The sequence below is a fragment of the Dunckerocampus dactyliophorus genome, chromosome 1 (genome assembly GCF_027744805.1).
Source record: "Dunckerocampus dactyliophorus isolate RoL2022-P2 chromosome 1, RoL_Ddac_1.1, whole genome shotgun sequence".
In the NCBI taxonomy this organism is placed as follows: domain Eukaryota; kingdom Metazoa; phylum Chordata; class Actinopteri; order Syngnathiformes; family Syngnathidae; genus Dunckerocampus; species Dunckerocampus dactyliophorus.
The window spans coordinates 8,427,549-8,452,424 of NC_072819.1; the positions used below are offsets into that span (position 1 = coordinate 8,427,549).

Sequence of the window (24,876 nt, forward strand, 5' to 3'; positions counted from 1 at the left end):
TCACTGAATGAAATTGTGGTTTTCATTATTCTGCATATGAATAAATAAAATTCAATTTTTTTTTTTTTAAAGCAGTGGCTTTTTGTTTGTTTTTAGTCGTGGATCATCTTACATTATCATCTATTAGTGGTGAGCATGTTAAGGCCTTAAACCTGGATTGTGTCGCAAGTGAACCATGGCAATTGAAGAGAGAAAGGGGAGGGTTCTGGAGATGACTCTACTCTTAATAATTACAAGTCACTTTTATTGCAAACGTTGATCCAAAATTGGAGGAGAACATCAGCGTCAAGCTAGCAAGAGGGTGGGAGTGGGCGAACTGTGAGTCAAAAATAGACATTTTTATGGGTATATTGTATATAACCACCATTCGTGGGTGGTGTTGGCCCCGTGTGAATAGTGGGGATCTGCTGTATTTGCAATTATGTAAAATGGCCAAATAATTTTAAATAAAAAATAATATTTTTTTTGCCAAACACTTGTTCGCCCCTAAAAAGGCACACACACTCCTGAACAAAATGTTAAGACCAGTTGAAAAATTGCAAGAATGTACATTTTGCACTGTTTGGATCTTAAGGAGGTTCTAAGTAGAGCTTTAAAATACAAAAAGAAGAAAAGGGAGTTAAACAAAAAAAACATTTTGAGTAAGCAATTTATTGCAAACAGCCATTACAGTGAAATAGGCTGTTCATCAGCTCATCAAAACTTTAAGACCACAGCCTTTAAAAGTCAAAATCTTGGGAAAAATGTGCATTCAAAGTCGGTATTCACACTGTCATGATGTGTTCAGTGCAAAGGCAAAAAAGCATTCTCTCTTTCCAATCCAATCCACTTTATTTCTATAGCACATTTTATAAACGGTTTCCAAAGTGCTGCACAAAGTAGTAAAACAATAAATAAGTCAAAGTACAAATTAATACAGTAAAAACTAATAAATCAAAGTAAAAACATTTAAAACAACAATAAAAGCAATAAATAAAAGAAATAGGTAAAAATAAAAACTAGGATAAGTAAAACCGATCAAAACTAAAAAGAAAACAATAAAAGACACAGAGGACCACACAACTCACGCAGACTTAAAAGCCAGGAAATAAAAGTGAGTTTTAAGACGAGACTTACAGGGATAGTCGGATTTTTTGACATGAAGTTGTATGACATCCCCATCAGCAGTATAGTGCATCAAAAGTGACTTACCCCCAAACACACACTTTGGTCAGATTTCGGTGATGACGAGCGTAGTTCTGGTTAGTTGTTGGGGCCATTTAAGTAAAGAGTTTGGCTTCTCAAAATGATATGCGTTCAAAAGAGTAATACATTTGCATCCTAAAAATGCCTCCTCGAAAAAATCTGACCTTACAAATGGCTCAGCGTTATATTTGTCTCCTGCGGTGTCCCTGCACACTGTCGCCTGTCCATTCTGCCGTATGTGACCAAGACGCTCGCATCTTCTTCCGCTGCATGACACGGAACTATCCTCAGCCCAAATGAAGGTGCAGCGTGAAGTTCAAAAGCCATCAGACGCCATCTACAAGAGAAGGCTTTTAAGAAGAAAAAATATCTTCAAAGGCTTTGTCTTCTTAAATGTTTGGAATTTGCAATAGAGCGCCAAACATGGGACAACGAAGAAAGTTTTATTCTCTGATGAGAAAAAAAGGAACCTTGACGGTCCTGATGGCTTCCAGCGTTACTAGCATGACAAGGAGATCCCACCTGAGATGTTTTCCACACGGCACAGTGGAGGGGGGTCCATCATGATCTGAGGTGCTTACAATGGAGCTTCAGGTTGTGCAGGGGTGTCAAATGGCAGTTGTCTATGTGGCGATGTTGCAGGGGGCATCCCTCATGACTGAAGGCCCACGCCTGTGTGGTAATGACCGGCTTTTTCAGCAGAACAACACTGCAGTTCACAATGCCTGACAAAGGACTTCTTCCAGAGGAATAAGCTCACTCTTTTGGACCATCCTGCGTGTTCCCCTGATCTCAGTCCAATTGAGAACATTTGGAGATGGATGGCAAGAGACGTTTGCACAAATGAACATCAGTTCCAGACAGTGGATGCCCTGTTGAGATTAGCATTTCCGTGAACAAACATATATTCTACTTTTACACTTTCCCCAGGCTTTGTGTAGAAAATGATGCAAATGCTAGCACAGTATTAGTATCCCAGTATCCCAGCTGGCAGGATTTATCAATAAATAAATAGTCACATGTTCTCTGGTCTTGAGGAAGTCATTACCAGCCAGTGTGACAGTTAAAGAGTGCATTGACACTGCTGCCCTGTGTTATTTCAGATGATGTTGAACTCCTTCTGATAAGCATCTTCACAGGCCTGGAGGGGGTTCCTACATCAGGGGCTTGACTTCATTCCGTCTTGTGATGTTTCAATAACATCAAAATGATAAACACTAAAAATCGTCCTAAAGTGAACCACAGCACACCTTCAATGCTTGTACTGCATTTTAATCATTTACAGTGTATTCATTTCAATAGTGAATTGTATTTATGGATGTAAAATATTGCATGGGTAGTAAATGCGTTTAGAATGTAATTATTTCTGTGTGATAGCCAAACAAAGCGTCTTTTCTTTAATGCTTACCTTAGCCATGACTATTTTTGTGAATATTGCTTCCATTCCAAAACATACAAAAGCATGGCCACATGCCGCGCTCCTTATTCTGTGTCATTTCAGCTTCCGTTGTTTCTGAGTGGAGCAGTTGCCAACTGCGACAGTGTCTCACTCTGCTGCTATATTGGGTTCCCTTTTTATGCTCGTGTTAAAGTTTACATATGCTTGTGTGCTTAAAGTGTCATCATATAGTGATTAAATTGTATTTTCGAAGTCGTGTCGGCATAAAGGCGTACATATAAATGACTACAATTCGAAACGACACCGGTGATAGTCCAATACAGTTTCTTTAGTAGCCATCGCAATAATAGACGATCTTTGCTGTTAGCCTTGTCAACATACGAGAAGGCTGCCACTGCTAGCTTCTAGTTTAGCGTAAAACTGGCTAACAAACGTTTGAAATACGCGTCTGCTCGATTGTCAACGTGAAGAAGATGAAGAGAGAAACGAGCTGGTAAGAATGAGCCTAAAAGGTGTGAGAATATCCTTCGAGCAGCCGTGGAAGTGTTCGCCTGCGTCTTTTAGTTGGCTGAGTTCGCTAATGGCAGTCCACTATTATGATTGATACCGTGTGGTGGCACCTTGCTCTCCTGTCACGCTGCTGTCTCCCCTCCCTGACAGATCGCAATGAACACCTGATGTTTTGTGACAGAATGATGGAGGAATAAAAACTCACGGATGGAAACCCCGAGGAGGGGGTAAGAGGATTAATGCCTGCTTGTGATCACCATGTGATATCACCACACACTCGTACTTCCACTCACAAACAAGGGTCATATCAATTTCATACTAAGTACAGTAAATACAGGCCAGTATTGCTGATACTGTGAATTTTTACTTGGCCTATTTCAGTGCCAGTATTGCTGATACCAGGGATTTTTACTTGGACTATTTCAAGATCATTGAATGATTTGTTGATCATGATTATAATCAGCATAAAACACAGGACAAAGAGCCAAAATGAAGTATTTGTGTGTTTAAAAAAAATATATATGCCATATCGTACCAACTTTATTAATGGAGCCCTTTAACCGCAACCACGGTTGAAACAAAGGGTGGTACAGTACATCAAAATAAGTTAAACACAGGAAAAACAGAGAAACATGAAAACAAACATTAAAATATACAATAGTTAAGAAATATAAGCACAATGATTCAAAATAAAAATGAGTTCAAGTCTCATGCTGGTTTAAAAGCCAAAGAATAAAAGTGGGTTGTAAGATGGACCTTAAAAATTGATAGTGATGAGGCCTCTATATAAATACAACCAAATAAGATCATGTGACGATATCAAAAGAAAATAACTTTTTATCTAATATAATTGAGCAAAATAAATGATGTCTTTCTTAAATGTATATATTATAAAACAAAAAAGTACAAAATAACATTTTATTATTTATTATTGTATATGATTATAATAACAATAATGTAATAACAATAGGTCATTAATGAGTTATTATAAATATTAAAATAAACATAGAAGAGAACTGAAGTGCACCGATCTCCTCATGCTAGTATTGATCCCATACTGATACTTCTGACCCCTAATGTTGATACTATTGATATTTGGATCGATCCGCCCACATAAACATATGATGCTCCTCAATGTAACTTGTTAAACATGTCCTAATCAAATACCTATACTGTACTGCCAGTAAAATATTTATAAATTACTTATGTACAAAACATGTCCGAGTGACAAGTACACACACATATATACACACTCCTGATCAAAATTCATTTGGATCTTAATGAGGTTTTAAGTAGAGCTACAATATGCAAAAGCAAGAAGGGGGAGAGAGACAAAAAGCACTTTGAAAAAGTAATTTATTGAAAACAACAAACTGAAATAGGCTGTTTATCAGCTGATCAAAAGTTTAAAACCATCGCTCAAAAAAATAACAAAAATCTCTCCAAACCATAAAACATTTTCTCAGTAGGACTCAGTAATGAGTAGCTCCACTGTTCATGTTTTGTTTGAGCATGCTTCATGCGAGTGTTTCCAGGAGGCTAGTGGGAACATTGCTCCAAGTGGTGAAGATGGCTTCACGAAGGGCATCAACTGTCTGGTACTGATGGCCATTTTTATAAACGTCCCTTGCCATCCATCCCCAAATGTTCTCTATGGGATTTAAATGACGGGAACATGCAGGATGGTCCAAAAGAGTGATGTTATTCTCCCTGAAGAAGTCCTTAATTAATACAAGGGACTAAACTCCATTTTGTGTTCCAATGTAGCTGCTTTCAAAACATGCACTATATTAAATGACAACTAAATACATAACTTGGAACTTGAAGACATTAACTTGTGAATGCATGAGGTCCTGGAAATCCTGCATGGAAGTATTAAGTGAAATGGGACGCCGTGTATATCTGCATATACAGTATCTTTATTTCACGTTAAAACGCTGTATAATAGTCTTAGATAATGGTGGACATGTGAATTAACAGTTGCCATCTATGTTTGTCTCACAGAGATGTAACCTATACAATGTTAAAGCGCTGTAATACGCTCTCTAAAACTTGGATGAAAACTAGAATGGTCTCCTTGACAGGCCCTGGCAGCGTGGCACTAAAGTGTAGTGTTATGTGGTTTTACAAAGTCACAGCTTTCCACAAAAATACTGATAATAACATGGGTATTTCCAAATTCTCATCTTTCAGCTCTGGGGATGACAGTGAAGGAGAGAGAGGCCTGCTTCACACCTGGAAGGGCTACTCTTACAGCTTAGCTCCTGAGCGACTGCTGCTTCCCCAGTCTGTTCTCCAGGTGGCTGTGGGCAGGCGTCATGTCGTTTTGTTGGTGGAAGGTAAGCATAGTAGTGTGTACAGCATTAAAAAACACACCTGAATCTTTCATATCCTTATTGTGCACATTCAGGGGGTCAGGTGTTCACTTTCGGATCCTTGCCATGGAAGCAGAGCCAAACGCCAGAGTTTACATCTCCTACCTTGGAGAGCGCGCTCAGTGGGCAGCGAGTTGTCGCTGTGGCTGCTGGAAGCTTCCACAGTGGGGTGGTGACAGAGGATGGCGGCGTGCACATGTGGGGTGACAACAGCGTGGGGCAGTGTGGTTTGTTGGGTCTCAGCTCCGTCCCCAACCCCACTCCGATCGCTCTGGTGGACTCGGAGTGCGGCCCCTTGCAGCAGACTGTACCGGTGCTGGAGCTGGCCTGTGGGGAGCAGCACACTCTGGCGCTCTCAGCCAAACGGGAAGTGTGGGCTTGGGGAAGCGGTCCCCAGCTGGGCCTCAATGCCAGCGTTTTTCCCGTCTGGAAGCCGCAAAAGGTGGAGCACCTGGCTGGCAGGTTTGTACTTCAGGTGGCCTGCGGCGCTTCGCACAGCCTGGTTTTGGTGCGCTGCCTGAGCGCTCAGGATGTCCAGCGCCCCCCCGCTGACAAATGTGGGCAGTGTAAGCAGCTGCTGTACACCATGACGGACAAAGAGGATCACGTCATCATCTCTGACAGTCACTACTGCCCACCTGGATTAGAAGATGAGGGGAAGCTTGAGGCATCCTTGCCGACTCCTTTACTCAAGACTTCTCCGTCCGAACCCATTCTTTCTACCCAAACCCCTGCTTCACTTCCTCAAGCACCTGCCTCTCCAGCAACTGAAGAGTCATCTTCAGCTGAGGAGGGGCTGCCCACAGTAAACTATGACCTCCCTGAGGCGACAAGTGCCAAATGTGTACCTTATCCAGATGAGAAGGCAGTCAAAGATTACCTGCAAAACCTCTTAGATAACACTCAGGCGGAAAAAACACAAAAGGTGACCACGGGAGGACTGCACACCTTACTGGTGAGTGTTGAAATGGCATGATGGGTCATTAAATCCTCTAGCTATTCCACTTTTAAAAAAGCACATATAAGTAAGACTTTTTTTTTGTTTTTCTTCCAGCCATCTGCCTCCGGACTCAGCACCTCTTCCAACAACGCCCTCAACAATCTGGTGGCGTCGTGCGCTTCGGCAGTGGGCGAGAGGGTCACCTCCACCTACGAAGCTTTGTCCCTCAAAAAAATGCTCAACCTCTACCTTCCTGGAACGTCGAGGTCGGGCGGGCCGGTCAGGTTAACCGGGGTGGGTGAGAGCACCCCCGAGCGTGTGCGCCAGGAAGACTCTGCGCAGGCCAAGAAGAGCTCCAGCACAGGAGATATCCGCGAAGAGGAGGCGGAGCTCACGAAACGCCGCCTCTCACTCCCGGGACTCCTCTCACAGGGTAGATACGCTGTTCACCTCTTATCCTCCTCCTATGCACTGCTGTGTAAGTACGCCTCCCGTCTGTGCATGCTGGCGTCAAGTGTTTGTCAAGTTGCATTCACTAATCAACAACAAGAACATTATCCTTGCTTGTTGCCACCCTGATACAGCCTTTTTAATTTCATTTCCTAAGGTACTGTTCAGTTTAGTGCAGTCCCACATTCTTTCAACACTCATTCTTGTAAATTTTGCAATATTGATTCATCTGGCATGAGATTGAGTCCATAATTTGGTAACACTTGGCCTTCCCAGTGAAGCATGTACAACAGGGGCATTGTAGAAGGAGAGGGAGTTCCCCATGACTGCCGGGCCACCGTGGCAGCCATTGGCCAATGAACTGCTCTGCTTGACAAAATGCATTATAAGGGAGAGAAAAAATTTAAACCTACATGGCCCTGAAGTGATTGCCCTCCTGTGAAAACATAACTGAGATTAATTGAAATCTATCAGTCTGGAAAAGGTTATAAAGCCATTTCCAAAGCTTTGGGACTCCAGCCAGCCACAGTGAGAGCCATTATCCACAAATGGCGAAAACTTGGAACACACAATAAAACTGCACCGCATGAAATAAACGCTTACACACCAATGTGCATGCAAAACAATAACATTTTCGACTAATGTATAAACCGCAAGGCATGCTGGGTAACTTTGTGTTGGGGAAGCGTGCACATGGGCTTCCCAGGATGCTGGTGCTGCCTGTCGATGCAATTATGTACTTTACTGACATCATATAACGTATCACCAATTCAGGGTAAATGATTTGGATTTCATGCCACATAAACGGCACAAAAGCTTTGGCACACACTTTACAATGTACATTAGCACCACCTATGGGACACGAGAGGATTAGAATTGCCTGTCAATCAAGCAGACATGTTTCAGATGATTTGGCCTTTGCAGAGGTTTGCGCGGCATGCTCATTTTGGTCATGCACCTGCAGTGTCGCCAAGGCTGCTTTGTAAAGTCGGTCGTTCCAAGATGGCCGCCGTGGCTCTTACACCGTTGGGCGTGTCAGCCCCTGAGGCCCAGGAGGTGCTGCCCACCCTGCAAACAGAAGTGTGGAGCTGGGGCCAGGGCGACCAAGGTCAGCTCGGCCATGGAGACAACCTGGACAGGTGTGGGAGGGGTGGGGGACGCCTTATTTTTTTCTTTTCTTGCACATAAGCAAGCAAAGTGGAATGTTTTACAGATCACAGCCGCTCTGCATCAAAAGTCTCAACAACAAGGAGGTGGTACGAGTGGCAGCCGGCGCTCATCATTCCCTTGCTCTGACTGCGCAGTCGCAGGTCAGTCAGCATCTGCAGTCGCAGGACCGTGAATTCTTGTGTGTCTGACTTGTGTGTGTCACTGACTTCCAGCTGTTCTCGTGGGGCAGTAACAGCCATGGTCAGCTGGGCCATATGGAATCCCCCAGCACCGTCCCTCGCCAAGCCAAGGTGAGGGAACTATTCTTACATATCCATATCTACAGTGGGGGGGGGGGATAATTATTTATCTGCAGAGTTTTTGCACACCGCATCTAATTAAGAAATGGGTGCATAAACTTGCAATTGTTTTGAATTTATGCAAAATTATGGATACACCACAGACACTCCGACTAATATTTGGTTAAATTTCTCTGAGCTGAGCTGAGTTTCGCATGGACTGCTGCACAACCTGAAGCGCCATCCACAATCCTTCTGTGAAACATGAACACATATTTCTTTCCCTTTCCTGTGCTTTGTAAAGAAAGAAACCAAGTTAGCACAAGGGCGCTAACAATGGACGGCATGGGACCCGCCTATTTAGATATTGTATTAATATATTAATTATATTTAGATTGATAAAGCCCTCTAAAAAAAACTCAAACAAAGTGTTTTGGTTTTATATACATGTACTACATGCTGTGATCATGCGTTAACAGGTACATTCATGATAATACTTACAGTTTTTTGCCGTATTTTGATCATTTTAAATCATTCACCAATCATTTACCAAAATCTCTTTCCTCGGCGCATTGATTTCACATAGCCGATAGGCGGTAACGCTACTTCCGTCAACAACAGCAGCATAGAAACAGCGTGTCTGTGCTATCGCTAATCATGACTTCGTGAGAGCCACCGCCACCGACAACTACTTTTGGACAAATGAGGAACCAGAACAAACAACGCCGCCGTGTAGGTCGTATACTGCTCGACAGTGGCTTGAGGCGTTGTGAGTGACGCTGAGAGGCGATGTGTTTGTGTTACTCCGCCAGATAAATGTAGTGCTTTGTGTTAGCTGCTACAATAACAATATCACTGTTGCTTGGTTAATACACAAGTCAGTTATATAAATGGAACATTGTTGGCCTTTATTTATTTATTTATTTTTAGGGCTTTATCATCAAAATACAGTAGGTGGGTCCCATGACGTCCATTGTTAGCTCCCTCATGCTAACTCATTTTCTCTCTTTAGAACGCACAGAAAAGGGAAAAAATGTGTTCATGTTGTCAAAATTACAAAGAAAGTGCAGTTTTCCTTTAAGCGCTTCTCTCGCAGATGCCATCTCCTGGTTGCTGGGCTGCAGTTAGCTTCAGTAAAGTCCTTCACTTGGGTCGAGGATCAGCCCGTGTCTTCATGAACAGACCCTCTGTAAATTTACAAACATCCAAAAGAAGTTCAATTGTATTCAATTCTTGGGTTTAAAAATCATTGAAGATGTGCAGCTTATATAAATCCTCCACAGTCGTCCCTCACATTATCGCTGTTCCATTGTCACTCCATCACTATATTGCTGTTTTTCAGAAATTGATTCATTAAATGATGTCCGTTTCATGGTAGACTATATTCTATTATTAGTCAAACCATCCATCCATCTATTTTCTATGCCGCTTATCCTCATTAGGGTCGCGGGGGTATGCTGGAGCCTATATTGACTTATGGGTGAGAGGTGGGGTGCAGTCAGTCGCAGGGCACATATATACAAACAACCATTCACTCTCATATTCATACCTGGACAATTTTTAAGAGTTGCCAATTTTTGGAATGTGGGAGGAAACCGGAGTACCCAGAGAAAACCCACACACGCACGGGGAGAACATGCACACTCCACACAGAGATGCCCAAGCGGAGGTTCGACCTAGGTCTTCCCGATCTCCTGACTGTGTGGCCAACATGCTAACCACTCGGCCACCGTGCGGCCTAGTCAAAACAAATTGAAACATTGGTGTCCTCCCGGTGGAACTGGAAGAGGTGGCCAGGGACTGGGAAGTCTGGACTTCCCTACTGAGACGGAAGAAAATGAATAGATGGATGGATGGATGGAAGTGATGTGTACAGTAGTATTGTGGTCACTCGGCAGCAGTAATGACACAAAACGTTGACACATTACCTTAACACTGCATGAAGTCAACCATGGCATGTCCGACATGATAGAGGGGAAAAAAAGTTCTCCCATTCCGTGTGGAAGTTTTTGGCTTGTTAAGTTTAGAAGAAATACATTTGAGGTTAACTGGTTAGCTTGCTAGCTCACTAGCTAGGTATGAATGTGAGTGTGAATGGTTGTTTGTCTATATGTGCCCTGCCATTGGCTGACGACCAGTCCAGGGTGTACACCGCCTTTCGCCTGAAGTCAGCTGGGATAGATAGGCTCCAGTGTACCCCCGTGACCCTAATTAGGGTAAGCGGCATAGAAAATGGATGGATGGAACATTGAATCCTGGATCGCGGAAATTCATTTATCGAGGTTGAGTCTGGAACCAATTGTACAGTTGCCTTTTCACACTTGGAATTTGGTGACTTCACTCGGTCACGGTTTTTCAAAAATATAAACATTCATAAAGCTTTGCTGTTTCTACGGCCTATTATTAGTCAAAAAATATACCAATTCAACATATTTTTCAAGCATAAAAATGGCTAAGTGACGTAAAATACATATATAAGGCATTCAGAAGACTCAGACGTGATGACTTGTAGTATTGTACACTGGTCACTAGGTGTCAGTAATGTTACATTGATTAGACAAGCAACTAACTAACACTGTCACAAAACACTACATAAACGATACACAAGATTGGGTGTATGAGGACGAGACCAGAGGTTAACGTTACTTTTAAGAAAAGTAAAATTTTAAAAAAGACAATATACTAATTTAATTTCTACTACGTTACCTTGAATTGCTCCTCGTGAGGTTGCACTCTTATGCAGTCTGTGTGTATGCTACCGGCCCTGCCTCCCCCCACTGAGGCAAAGAGACTGTATGACTGCCAAAAGGGCTCACTCCTTTCATGCCGCTGTTCTATGGAACAAATGCGCTAACGTGCTAAAACCAATGCACAGAGTGAATCCGCTTCCTACCTGTTTGGAGGCGCGAGATAAGGAAAATAAACAGACAGGCATGAACATATTGAGGCTGGCAAAATGATCCAGTTCGTTTTCATTTATTATGTGATTTATTTATTTATTTATTATCGTCCGAGTCCTAGTGCCCAGGAAACGAACGAGAAATCTCACAAGACCTTGTGGCACCCCTACTAGCTACTGCAGTGCTGTACTGAAACTGGCAGTAAAAACGGAACAACAACAAGGAACTCTCCCAATGCTAACATGTGTGAGTCTATGTGTGAGTCTTATGTCTTATTTTGTCTTATTATGTCCTCCATATTGGGAAATACGAGTGTTAATGTGAGTATAGTCATGTCTAGAGGGGTGTAGTAATGTTAAAACCGTATGTTGAAGGTCGTAAACAGGTTTTCTGGGTTCTACCCACGAAAATATTTGATTTTGAAATAAGGATTCCTACTTAGTGGAAACTCACTCATCACAGTCGGGTCTGGAACCAATTAACCGTGATAAACGAGGGGTTACTTTATGGGCCTAAAACTAAAAAGGCATTTATTTGCATTAGGGCTGCACTAATCTGCGTTTTTTTGTATCTGCCGATACCGATAGTATTCTGATACCAGAGCTCTGTTTGCTTTAATATTATTATTATTATAATGATTATTTTTATAGCGTCTATGAAAATGACGAGGAGGTGGTCGATCAACAAGTGCTTTATTGAACGAGACAGGTTTCTGTCGGTCGCAACCACGCCAAAAGAATATTAGCAAATATAGCTGGAAGACTATCAGCAAAAATACCGTAGTTGTCAGCCTGATCCATTCACGGCTTCACAGTCAGTCGGACAACACAGAACTCTCTTGATATGAGGCTGTGATAAACTCCTCTCTGCAGGCGAGGATGATATGCTTTGTGTGGCCGTGAATGCATCAGACGACCACTACATTTGCTGATATTTGCTGAGATCCTTCTAGCTACACAGACATGGCTAATGGATCGGAAATCGGAAATTTCCAATGCGTGAATTACACTGATATCAGAATCCCCATCCCTAATTTGCATGACGAGTGTGTATAAAGTGCAACTGTGTAGTTACCGCATGCATGTCTGCGCCCCACTGCAGCTGTCAGAGGGCATCCGGGTTTGGGACGCAAGTGCCGGAGAGCGACACAGCCTCCTGCTGGCTGATGGAGACTGCGTCCAGCCCATCATATATTACAGTGGAGAGCAGGTGAAGGGGAACACAGAGGAGACTGGCACACAGGAAGAGGGGGTGGAGCCATCCGAGGGCTACACCCAGCAGCCCGTGCTGCTTCCCTTCTGCATGAACGTAAGAGGAAAATGTTTGCAGTGGGCGCACGGGTCTCACAAATGGTAACAATTTGTGTCTGTTTTGTTGTCCAGTTGGGATTTGTAAGTGCCGTCTTTGCCGGCGGCCGACGGTGCGCTGCGCTGTCGGACAAGAATGTGATGGGTTTTATCGCCGGCCTCCATGAGCTGGCATCGGCGGAGAGGAAGTTCTACTGCAAACTGTGCAACATCAAGACACAGGTCTTACGCCCCCTACTTGAGTTTGGTGAGAACAATACAAACGGGGAAAGATCTTTTTTGTTTCCTATAGTGATGGTAATAGTTGCATAAATGTATTTTCTAGAATTTCTGAGTGCTGCCCTCGGTCCGGTCAACTTTGGGCTCCTACAGACGTTCGCCAGTCGATTCTGGCACTTGTGTCACCTGACTGGGCGGCATGCTGTCAGATTGACCGCCGGCCTGCGACACAGCCGCAATGTTAAAAGCCTGCCTATCCTTGAGCACCCCGCCATCTTTCTGGACTCTTACACAGAGTATGCACAGTACAGTCTTAACAACTGACACCTCATGCCATGATTATGGACTCTTTGCTTCCATCTCTTCAGGTACTGTAGCACTTTGGCAGACTTCCAGGTGATGGGAGGCTTCCTGACCATGACTAAACCCTTGCTGTGAGTACATTGTCACAAGTGTACCTTTAATTGGATATCTCCTGGTTTGCTCACGTGTTTAATGTACTGTATTCAAATTGGGGTATTGTTTCTGCTTGAGTTTATTTGCCAAACTGTCTCTGAACTAACAAAGCGAGCACCATCTTAGTAATTTTCACACATGTTGAATTTCGCAAGGGTAAACATGATATAACTTGTTAAGCATGGTGGAAACAAATAACCATGACCGTTACTGATGTTAGAATACAATAATACCTCCTTATCGTGGTTAATTGGCTGAATTAAATGTTTTTTTTTTTATTTTTGAGCATAGAAAACCTGTTTCCAACCTTCTTAATAATTTTGTAAACATTATTAGAGCCCTCTAGACATGAAATAGCGCCCCTATAGTCACCTTTAGGCTCCTATTACGCAATATAGTAGACATAGTAAGATAAATTAAGCCATTTAAGGCATAAATAAGGCTTGTGCTCGTGTGTGTTGCTGTAAATGTTTTCCAGTGATAGAGGAGCTGACAAGAAGGCGTACAGGAAGTGACGCTGGGGGTACGCAGTAACCCGTGTTAGGGATTATCTTGCCTGTTGTGAGCTCATTCAAACCTGCAATAAAAGCCTGTTGTTCCGGCGATCAATTCTGGCGCTTGTGTGTCTCGCATAACATTACAGTAACATTACTGACACCTGGTGACCAGTGTAGAATACTACATATCATCGCATCTTTGAATGTGTCTTCTGAATGCCTTATAGTTGTATTTTACTTCATTTAGCCATTTTTTTCCTTAAAATGCTTGAACAAAATATGTAATATGCATCATTTTCTACAAATATTAGACCGTATTCAACCAGGAAACAGCATGATTTATTGATTAATATATTTTTGAAAAACCATGATAGAGTGAAGCCTCGAAATCTGAACCACAAAGTGGAAACTTTGAGGCCATTTTGAGGCCGGTCATTTTTATTTGCGGTGGCCGCCTAAATAAATTTTGGACCGCCACAAAAAAAATTAGCCACTACCGCCGTTGCTCATAAAGACATTATTATGGCACTGTCTTCCAGTGTAGCTTATCGTTACAACTCTGCACAGAAGGGGCGGTATGCTTCGTAGCTCCGCTTTTTAACACACCTCATACACACCTGGTCTGCCACTGAATAAGAAGACGTAGCACGAGGGACATACTTTTTTTTCCGACTAGCGATAAATGTAGAGACGTTTTCTTGCATTATTGGAGACTCTGACATGAACGCAGGTATTGCTGTTCTCGATGAGCAGTGGGCTCTTGTGGGCCCCCTTTCAAAGCACTCACAGGTGGCTCTGTCTTGTTTGTGACGTTAAAAAAGCAACAGAAAGAAGTGGTAATTTTTATGGGGTTTTTTGTACTCAGCTCCTGCCTCGCCCCAGTCCACCACTCCAAATAAATTGTGGTCCTGTGGAAACCACTGACGTCAGTGTCCTACTTCCTTCCGAGCAGTCTTGAATGAACAGTGTCAGACCGTAAAGAAAGAGTGCCATTGTCCATTGATACGGGGGAATGTTATTAGTGTTTTATTATTTCGTCTTAAGAGATTTTTTTGGAAAGAGTCCTGAGCTGCTCCAGAGGTTGGCTGAGTGCAGTGAGGAAAACCTTGCCGTGGCAGACATCTTGGTGGCGCTCTTCTGCCTCCCCATACATCATCCTCAGGAGTATGGGCGACTGCTGCTCAAACTGGCCACTTGCTTTGAAGTGGTAGGTTAACTGTTAGCAATGTGAATTCTTTTAATGTTTAAAAAAAAATAAAGAATGAAACATGCGTTTTGTGTATCTGTGTGTGTGTCAGTGCTCCAACGATTACCAGCGACTGCAGGACAGCAGCTCTAAGTTTGAAGCTTTGGCTCTTCTGCTGAAGAAGAGAATAAAGGAAGCCGAGTACACTTTTCTCTTCTGGAAAAGCTTCCCAGGCAAGATGACGGTAAACACGTTTCTTTTCTTCACGGCTACATGATTCATACACATCCATCAGTAGATCCCCGTCTCGTCGCGGATTTCTTTTCTCTGTTTTAAACTGTAAACAATTCCTTTTTTTATCGTAACTGAAATTCAACATGTATAGCAAAGATGCTTTGACAAGACGGCATGTTGTGTAACTGCACATTTTCTAAGTACAATAAGAGCCGCCCCTCCCAACACGCATAACACATATGGCCCCACGATCCTTATTTTGTAAAAAGCGTATTCTCTGCAAATGATTCAGAGAAAAAAAAAAGTTTTTCTGACACCACACTCCAAATGAAATTCTGTTTAGGGTGCCAATTTGGCCAGAGGCAGCCCTGAGTACAATGTTATGTACTGTATGCCTGTCTTAATGTGTAAAACTGCATTTAAAATGTGGCATATTAATGGGATTAGACCTGAGGTCCCACAGTTACATTCATCCAAGGGCCAGATTTTTTTTTCTGCAGACATCATTAAGAATCCTGATAATGATAATTATGGGCCTGCAAGCAAAACTCAGCAGCCCATATTGTTATTCCTCATACTTATTATTGATTATTACATCTTATTCTGCCCCAACTATGATCGTGGGTCGTGTGCTATTTGTACGATAACACTTGATTCGGAACCCCTCTTCAGCCCAAAGAACCCCCACACATTTTAGATCCCTGGATAGGTCTCGATGGGGAGAAGGGCCCTATTTATATTTAGTTACATTCTGTGTAACCATGGCGATGTTATTGACGAACAAAGTTGAAATGGGCCATTTGGTTAGGAACTTCTCTTTAGTCCATCCCGTGCAAAGAGCTCCCACACGTTTTATATCACTGGTAGGGGCTCGATGAGGGGACATGCCCTATTTATATCTGGTAACATTCTGTGTAACCATGGCAACAAATTGAAAACTGGCCACTTGATTCGGAACCTCTCTTCAGCCTATACTGTGCAAAGAACCTCCACACATCACTGGATATGTCTCGATGAGGGGATTCTTTAGTAGGAATCCATACTTCAGACCATAACGTGCTTATAACATGCAAGCAACCGGTGCAGCAGGCAGGCCCATTTAAAATTGTTGTAGTGTATATTACCCTTCATCCTCACTGGGATTTGTACCAAGAACTAGCATGGTTTCATTTTTTGGGTGATGTCTGGCGGGCCAGATGTGGCTACCAAGCCGCCTATTAAGGCATTTTAGGGCTTTTTAGGAGTGCGTCAATTATTTGCAGTTTTTCACCGTTTGCAGGAGGTCTTGGAAGGACGCCCCTGCAGACAGCAGGTATCTACTGTACTGCTTATTTTGTTCTGCGTCACAGGTAGGCGGGTGGTAATTCCAGCTGATTTAGGGTGCGAGGCAGGGTACACCTTGGACAAATCAACTGTCGGGCTCCACCGCGCTTCCCGCGCGCACACATTTTGCTGACAATGTGCATTTGTTGTCGACAGGACTCGCTGCGGAAGCCTCACCGCCGTCTCATCTGTGAAAGTAGCAACAAAGCTCTGACGCTGCAGAACTCGGGGAGGTTCTCAGTCAACTGGTTCATCCTCTTTAATGACGCTCTCGTCCATGCCCAGGTCAGCTCCACACATGCATATCCACACGCACGCAAATGACACTGAGAAAGATAGACATTGTAACCCTATGTGCTTTTCAAGCATTTGTGTGTGCTTGCTTCCGTGCTGTCAGGGTGTGGCGCCTTATAAAAACCTTGTAAGTATGATGTTCTCTGTCAACCCCCTACATAACTGTGTGTGTGTTTGTGGAAAGAAGAAGGATAAGGTGTCAGTGTCTTGGAATTGGTCTGGATTGAAAAGAAAGACAAACATAACAAATATGATTGCTTATTCTCTGAGCTGCTCTCCAAGGAATCGGTCCCAACACTCTATTCCTTTGACTTGTGTGTGTGTCACGCTGCTTCCTGGAAAAAAAGGGGGTGATCCTCAACACACGCGTCATGCTACGAGTCTGTGCGCTACATATGATACGGAGTGTCATTTGATGCAGAAAACGGAGCTAGCCTGCAGCCGATGACACCAATTTCAAGCTTTTCAGGATCATCCGATTTCCGTGAAAAAGCATGTGATCAGCATATGCAGATAAACGCCTTTCAACGCCGATCACAAAAAACGATCTGGCTCGGACTATTGCAGCCTTTATGTAGCGTGCGTCTCCAGCCCACTTTCCTTCACACTGCGCAGGCGTGCCAAACCCAAAACAAACATGTCTGCCGTGTGGAACTCACCTGCCGTTTGTGTGAGTGATATAAATTTTGCACCCTGCAAAACATGCCACGAAAAATATCTCGCCGAGGTAGCACGTTAAAAAGCTTCAATTTAATACGGCATTTGAAGAACAAACACGGAGTATGGTGAGTTTTTGAGGCTCACAATGTGATCATCAGTCCAACGGCAGCTAATGTAGCCAAAACATGCCCATATGTGCGTGATAGTCAGAAGTGTAAAGCAAATAACCCGATGATAATTGAATCCACCGGACTAGATGACCAGCCTCCCTCAGCGGTGGAAGACACCAGGTTTGCCTACTGCTCTGTCACTTGGAGCCCTGCTGCATGCTACTGGAAGTCCTGCTAGAGCGCCATCAGACAATGTACTCTCACATCCAAAGTCTCCTTAAAGAAGGCCTCTCATCGTCTGTAAATTTCACCAGTGATATATGTTCTCTGGAAAAAGTAAGTCAAATATGTCTAAATGAAGGTGATTTATGGTTCCAGGGGTGCAACCAGGAATTCTGGGCCCAATGGGGGAAAAAAATCAACTTGAAACTTATAATAATTACCTATTTTTTGGCCCGCTGACAGTCCGTGGACCTTGGAATTGTCCTAACTCTTCCCCCTTATACGGCACCCCTGGCCAAGAGAACTCACCATAAATAAATTGAAATCGTCCGATTTTACTCATGGATGATCGGAATCGGCAGCATAAAACCTTGATCAGAGCATCCCTAGATATCAGCGATGATATGCCTTTGTTGTGTGGAGTGAGTGAAATGTTAAAAAAAAACACATTCCCCTCCTCTCTCTGCCCGTTGTTGCCATCCACACACCAGCAATCTCCTTTCCTTGCTGTCATTGATTAGACACAACAGCTCCTGCAACACAGGCACATCAATCATGTTAACCTGTATCAACAAGCATGTCTGATGCTTTTGTTTTTGTCCTCCTACCCCCTAGTTCTCCACGCATCATGTGTTCTCCTTGGCCACGCTGTGGGTGGAGCCATTTTCAGAGGACAACACCGGCCTGTGAGGGACTTTGTCTCTTTTTTTAATACAGGGGTGTCCGAAGTGCGGCCTGGGGGTCATTTGTGGCCTGCTGCTGTTTTTTTATTGGCCCGTGGCACATTCTAAAAATATAATTTAACCAGGGAAAAAAAAAACAAAAAAACACAGCAAGAGCAAAAATTAAAAAATTAGTGGTAATTTTACAAGAACAATGTAAAAATATTAAGAGAAAAAAGTAAAAAGTCAGAAAAAGTAATTTTACGAGAAAGTCATAATGTTATAAAGAAAAATAGGGTCATTTTAGTAGCATACAGTTGAAATATTAAAGAAAATGTTTTTTTTTAAGTCATTATATTATAAGAAAAAAACTAAACAACAAATAAAGTTGCAATTTGTGGAAAATTTGGTTGGGAAAAAAAGATACACTATTATGGGAACAGAGTCATAATTCCGAGAATAAAATTTACAAAAAGATAGTTAAAATAGTTCGAAAAAAGTTGGAAAAAAACAGCATAAATGGGAATCAGCTGTCATTTTTTGAGAATAAAGTCAAAATAATATTATGAGGGAAAATAATGTCATTTTAATAGAGTTGGAATATATATTTTTTCAAATTTAGTGTTTTAAAGTTGTAATATTATGACAACCAAACAAAACAAAACAAAGTTGTATTTTTTTTTTAATTAGATTGGGGGAAAAATTTTAATACACTTACAAAGATTATTTAAGAAGAAAGTCAACATTTTGGGGGAAAAAAATGGGGGGGGGCAGAAAAGAGCAAAGTTGATCCTAATAATAGGCTTTTTCACCTATATCACAAAGCTGAAATGTAAAGTGGCCCTTGCATCCTTTAATTTTTCACTAAGTGGCCCTCGCTGGAAAAAGTTTGAACATCCCTGTTTTAATGTAAAAGGTGTTTTTATGGCATGATGTTTTGGCTCACTGCTGTGTGTTTGTGCAGCTATGGGCTGAAAGTCACCACACCAGAAGAGATGTTCACCCTGCTGGCCAGCTCCCCTACGGAGAAGGTAGATTTCTGTGCATGACATGTAACTCCACAAAGAGTTGTTGGACGTCCGCATTTATGTTGGCTTTCACAGACCAAGTGGATCCACTGCATCAACCAGGCGGTTGATCAAGCCCTGGACTTAGGTGAGGGACAAAAGTTTGAGCCCCCCATCTCTCGGAGCGCCACCTACACGTTTTACAAGGACGGCCGGCTGAAAGAAGCAACCTACGAGGGCCGCTGGCTTGCCGGCAAGCCCCACGGCAGGTGGGACATGCTGGCATTGGTCGTGTGAGCCGAGCTGTTTCACAATCTGACTGGTATTTTTGCTGCTTTCAGGGGTGTGTTAAAGTGGCCCGATGGGAGGATTTACACGGGGTCATTCAAGAACGGGCTGGAGGATGGGTCAGTGTCAGCTAGCAACGTGTGTGGAGGGCATGACAACTTCTGTCCTCAACATATGTGTGCTTGTTTAGTTTCGGCGAATTTGTGGCTCCGAATAAGACCCTGAATAAGAAGGATCACTATCAAGGTCACTGGAAGGATGGCAAAATGCATGGAGTGGGGACGTACAGGTAGGCATGCTAGTGTATATTTGATTTGACTTAACTGGCCACAAAAAAGCTACCCTTCTTGTATGGCGGTTATTTTTTCTCTGACAGTGTCAATCAAAATTGACCATTATTACTCCTGCACGACGCACGCAGAACATATTTTTTTGGCGTTTATCTTGCCGTCACACCCACAAATCAGCAAGACAGTTTCATTTCACTATCTGAGCTCCTTAGTGGCTGTCGCCAAATTCTGGTGGAAAGACTGCAAATCTTGGCAGTTATGGGCACCGCATAGTGACCGTATAGATCAGGGCTCTTCAACTGGTGGCCGGGGGGACCAAGTCCAGCCCGGCAGTGACAGCAGACACCCCCACAAGTTCAAAACTTGGGAGCGGCTAACTTTTTTTTTTTTTTTTTTTTAACAGCAGATTCCTAAAAACACCACAGTGCTGTCATGCAGAGGATCTTTGACTAGTATTTTTAATGCATCCTTAGAAACAGCATTGCTCCTTTGACTAGCTTTTTTAGTAGGTCCTGTCGTAGAATATCATTGACTAGTGTTTTTCTAGTAGATTCCTAAAAACAGCAGAGTTCTCGTGTTATATAGAGATCTTTTACTAGATTTTTTAGTGCATCCTTAAAAACGTCAACGTTCCTGTCATAGAGGATCTCAGACTAGTTCTCCTGTGACAAAGAATCATTGACTGGTGTTTTTTTGCAGACTCCTAAAAACAGCAGAGTTCTCCTGTTATATAGCTTATCTTTGATTAGAATTTTTTTGTAGGTCCTTTCAAAACAATTGTCATGTCATAGAGGATCTTTGAGTAGCATTTTTAGTAGATCCTTAAAAACAGCAATGTTCCTGTCATAGAGGATTGTTGGCAAGTGTTTTTCCAGCAGATTCCTAAAAACAGCAGAGTTGTCCTGCTATATAGAGGATCTTTGACTAGCATTTTATTTGGTCCTTAAAAAAAGCACTGTTCCTGTCATACAAGGTCTTTGACTAGTGTTTTTCCAGCAGATTCCTAAAAACAGCAAAGTGCTCCTGCTATATAAAGGCTTTTTGACAGGCATTTTTAGTAGGTCCTTAAAAACAGCAATGTTCCTGTTATTGAGGATCTTTGACTTGTGTTTCTCCAACAAATCCCTAAAAACAGCAGTTTTCCTGTTACAGAGGATCGTTGACTAGTGTTTCTCTAGCAGAGTCCTAAAAACAGCAGTCCAGTTATATAGAGGATGTTTGACTAGCATTTTTAGTAGGTCCTTAAAAACAGCAATCTTCCTGTCATAGAGGATCTTCAACTAGTGCTTTTCCTGCAGATTCCTAAAAACAGCAGACCTCTCCTGTTACATAGAGGATTTTTGATAAGCATTTTCTAGTAAGTTTTTAAACAGCAACGTTTCTCCAGCAGATTCCTGAAAACAGCAGTTTTTCCTGTTACAAAGAGGATTGTCGACTAGTATTTCTCCAGCAGATTCCTGGAGATTCTGAGAGAATGTTTGACTAGCATTTTTTGTAAGCCCTGAACAGCAATGCTCCTGTCATAGAGGATCTTGGCTAGTGCTTTTCCAGAAGATTCCTAAAAACGGCAGATTTCCAGCTGATTCCTAAAAACAGGAGACCCCTCCTTTTATACAGAGGCTTTTTGACAAGTATTTTTTAGTCGGTCCTTATGTTCCAATGTTCCTGTCAAAGAGAATCTTTAACTACTGTAATGTTTTCCCAGCTGATTCCTAAAAACAGCAACTTCTCCTGTTTATATAGAGGATTTTTGACAAGCATTTTCCAGTAGATCCTTGAAAATAACAATGTTCCTGTCATAGAGGATCTCTGACTAGTATTTTTCCAGCTGATTCCTAAAAATAGCAGACCTGTCCTGTTATATAGAGGACTAGTGTTTTCTAGTAGGTCCTGAAAAACAACAAAGAGTTTTTGATGAGTACAAATATTTTGACATCATGACTTTATTTCTGACTATATTAGCTATTTGGTGAGGCAAAATTGTTATTATTTAACAATTATTTATTTAATTTATTATTTTTTTCCCCAATGTTGAATTATTATACAAAGCAAATCCTTGACATGATATGCTAAATAACAACAATAGAAAAGGGAGAAGTTTCTTACCTTTGTGAAAAGCAGGCCTCCCTTCAAAGGCAATGTAGTTGAGTAGTCCTGATATGGAGTAAACACATTCGCTGTCGCTCCCGCCACAGATATGCCAATGGCGAAATCTATGACGGTTCCTTCCAGGACGGTTTGCGTCACGGCCACGGGATGCTGCGCAGCGGCAAGCTCAACACCTCCTCCCCCAGCGTCTTCATTGGCCAGTGGGCGCACGACAAGAAGACCGGCTACGGCGTCTTTGACAACATCACTAAGTACGTTGCCGTCTCCGTTTTGAGACTCTCTTGAGTTTAGCTTGGTTGTTTTCTTCATCAGAGGGGAGAAATACATTGGCATGTGGCAGGACAACCAGCGACAAGGCACCGGGATTGTGGTCACACAGTTTGGGCTTTACTACGAAGGATCCTTCAAAGACAATAAGATGATGGTGAGGAGCAGTTTGCAGAAGAAGCCTTAGGAGAAAACCTACATGCAACTGAGAGATTTTGACTTTCAGGGCACTGGGATCCTGCTGTCAGAGGATGACACAACATATGAGGGAGAGTTCTCTGATGACTGGACCCTCAATGGCAAGGTGACTAACAAGCAAAAGGGGATGAATGCTGTATTTTACGGACTATAAGTGACATTTACCAGTATTTATGATAGAGCTATCATCAGAGCGAGTGTCATGGCATCGCTCCTAACTACATTCAATTTACAAGAGAAGAGGGAGGGGGCAATGTTTACACCAATAAGGAGAAAGCTGACACAACAGAAGCTGACATAAGTCACAAGTTTTAAGTATATGGATACAATAAAACATGACCTGTTTTAATACATGCCAGAATGTTCTCAAAGAAGACAGGTTTAATACGTGACGTGACATCTGGACGCACTCACATTCATACCTATGGACAATTTAGAGTTGCCAATTAACCTAACATGCATGTTTTTGGAATGTTAAACCCTCACACACACGGGGGGAACATGCAAGCTCCACACAGAGATGCCCAAAAAGGCTACCATGCTAACCACTAGGCCACCGTGGGGCCGGCCAGCCAAACTATGAAAGAAAAAACTTTGGAAAATATGGTAACCTTTATTTCTGTATGCCTTCGAGGGAGTGCTGACGATGGCGAATGGCGACTACCTGGAGGGCTCCTTCAGTGGCGAATGGGGCACCGGCCCAAAAGTGACCGGCTCCTACTTCAAGCCACAACTAACTGATAACGACACGGAGAAAACACGTCCGGTGTAGGCTGACCTTAAGTAACTTGAAAGTGCCTCGTATGTAGCATGGGATATTTGACTTTACTTTGTGTGTGTGTGTGTGTGTGTGTGGGTGGTAGGAAGCTGGGGCGTCTGTGTGTGTGCGCCGAGGAGAAGTGGCAGGCGGTGTTTGACGAGTGTTGGACTCAGCTGGGCTGCGATGCCGCTGGCCAGGGAGAGAATTGGAAGGCGTGGGAGAACATCGCAGTGGCGCTCACTACAAGCCGGCGCCACATCCAGGACAGGTACGCACGCACACACACACACACACGTCACGTACCTTTTGTTATCAAGGCTTGAATTCTGCTCTTTCTTTTTGCTACTTATCTCAGTCCGGAGCTGCTGTCTCAGAGTCACAACAGAACTCTGGAGAGTCTGGAGGTCATCCCTCAACATGTAGGCCCCATCACCATGGAGCGATATCACGCTGTTCGTCTTTACCTCATCAAGGTGAAGCCGCTTCGACCTCTCAGGCACATAGTGGAACATTCAAAGTCATATCCTGACGTTCACCATTTGTTTTATAATAGTGGCTTTCTTACCCATTATCCGGCAGTTCGTTACAATACCGATATAGGCACCAGCATTATGGTAAATACCAGGCTTGGGTGTTTTATTTCTATTTGATATCTGGAAAATGGTTTGGAGAGCCATGAAAATTGCAGCGTTTCAGAGCGGATCGTTTTCAGGCTTGGAGGTTCCACTGTCATAAGCTTTGCTGTTCATAAGCAAAGCATCATCTGTATTTTATCTTATCAGGCATGTGACACCTCGCTGCACCCACTCGGCCGGCTCGTAGAGGCCTTGGTGGCAGTCTACAGGATGACGTACGTCGGCGTCGGAGCCAACCGCCGGCTCCTACCGCAGGCTGTCAGCGAGATCAAAACTTACCTCAACCGTATCTTCCAGATCATCAGGTAGCATCCTGAACATGCCGGGAATTTGCTTGTTGTTTGGTCATTTTATGTTCTTTCTTGGCTTTTGTGTGCAGGTTCCTGTTCCCAGACCTGCCAGAAGAGGGCGGTGTCATTCGAGAGCCCAATGCTGACCTCCAGGGCGGGAAGGACTCGTGCTTGAAACTGGAAAGCTCACCTAAGCATGAAATCCCAATGGAGAACACGATGATAGACCAGTCGTCTTTCCTCCTCAGCCACGTGGTGAGCAGCTCGGCTCTGCTGCTTCCTGTCTTGTTGCCCCGCCTCTATCCTCCGCTCTTCACGCTCTACGCTCTGGACAAGGAGCGAGAGGACGACGTCTACTGGGAGTGCGTCCTCCGTCTCAACAAGCAGCCTGACCTGGCTCTTCTGGCCTTTCTGGGCGTCCAGCAGTACGTCTCACCGTTATCACCCAATCACCACAGGAGTGTATTTATTTGGTATTTTCACTCTATTTTTACTCTCCTCTCAGGAAGTTCTGGCCCGTTTCCATCTACATGGCACCAGCACCAGCAAAGAAGCAAGAGGTTTGGTTGGCTGTTTTTTCTTTCTGTGTTAGTGAGCATTCAGAATTCATTCACTTCAAGATGCTGTTAGACGGCATGATCCTGATCAGGTGTGC

General features: G+C 43.2%; 1 protein-coding gene across 3 annotated transcripts in view; it reads left to right on the plus strand.

Annotated features, from left to right (window-relative positions):
• Positions 1-2,921: 2,921 nt before the first annotated feature.
• The window catches only part of als2b (alsin Rho guanine nucleotide exchange factor ALS2 b), a 28,191-nt gene continuing 6,236 nt past the window's right edge, over positions 2,922-24,876 (plus strand). Inside the window, exons 1-30 of one of the 3 annotated variants that reach the window (XM_054782417.1) lie at positions 2,922-3,077; positions 3,245-3,321; positions 5,288-5,433; positions 5,505-6,424; positions 6,524-6,887; positions 7,824-7,998; positions 8,073-8,169; positions 8,242-8,319; positions 12,309-12,515; positions 12,590-12,761; positions 12,840-13,029; positions 13,102-13,167; positions 14,731-14,893; positions 14,985-15,116; positions 16,586-16,714; positions 16,827-16,850; positions 18,331-18,401; positions 19,342-19,408; positions 19,481-19,653; positions 19,726-19,791; positions 19,863-19,961; positions 22,158-22,322; positions 22,384-22,495; positions 22,565-22,642; positions 23,171-23,304; positions 23,400-23,564; positions 23,652-23,769; positions 24,079-24,236; positions 24,311-24,646; positions 24,727-24,781. In XM_054782417.1, the coding sequence (XP_054638392.1) occupies positions 3,302-3,321; positions 5,288-5,433; positions 5,505-6,424; positions 6,524-6,887; positions 7,824-7,998; positions 8,073-8,169; positions 8,242-8,319; positions 12,309-12,515; positions 12,590-12,761; positions 12,840-13,029; positions 13,102-13,167; positions 14,731-14,893; positions 14,985-15,116; positions 16,586-16,714; positions 16,827-16,850; positions 18,331-18,401; positions 19,342-19,408; positions 19,481-19,653; positions 19,726-19,791; positions 19,863-19,961; positions 22,158-22,322; positions 22,384-22,495; positions 22,565-22,642; positions 23,171-23,304; positions 23,400-23,564; positions 23,652-23,769; positions 24,079-24,236; positions 24,311-24,646; positions 24,727-24,781 (4,680 nt within the window). In that variant the 5' untranslated portion in view covers positions 2,922-3,077; positions 3,245-3,301. The remainder of the gene's footprint in view (positions 3,078-3,244; positions 3,322-5,287; positions 5,434-5,504; positions 6,425-6,523; positions 6,888-7,823; positions 7,999-8,072; positions 8,170-8,241; positions 8,320-12,308; positions 12,516-12,589; positions 12,762-12,839; positions 13,030-13,101; positions 13,168-14,730; positions 14,894-14,984; positions 15,117-16,585; positions 16,715-16,826; positions 16,851-18,330; positions 18,402-19,341; positions 19,409-19,480; positions 19,654-19,725; positions 19,792-19,862; positions 19,962-22,157; positions 22,323-22,383; positions 22,496-22,564; positions 22,643-23,170; positions 23,305-23,399; positions 23,565-23,651; positions 23,770-24,078; positions 24,237-24,310; positions 24,647-24,726; positions 24,782-24,876) is intronic. The other 2 variants (XM_054782429.1, XM_054782438.1) reach the window with 2 other exon arrangements.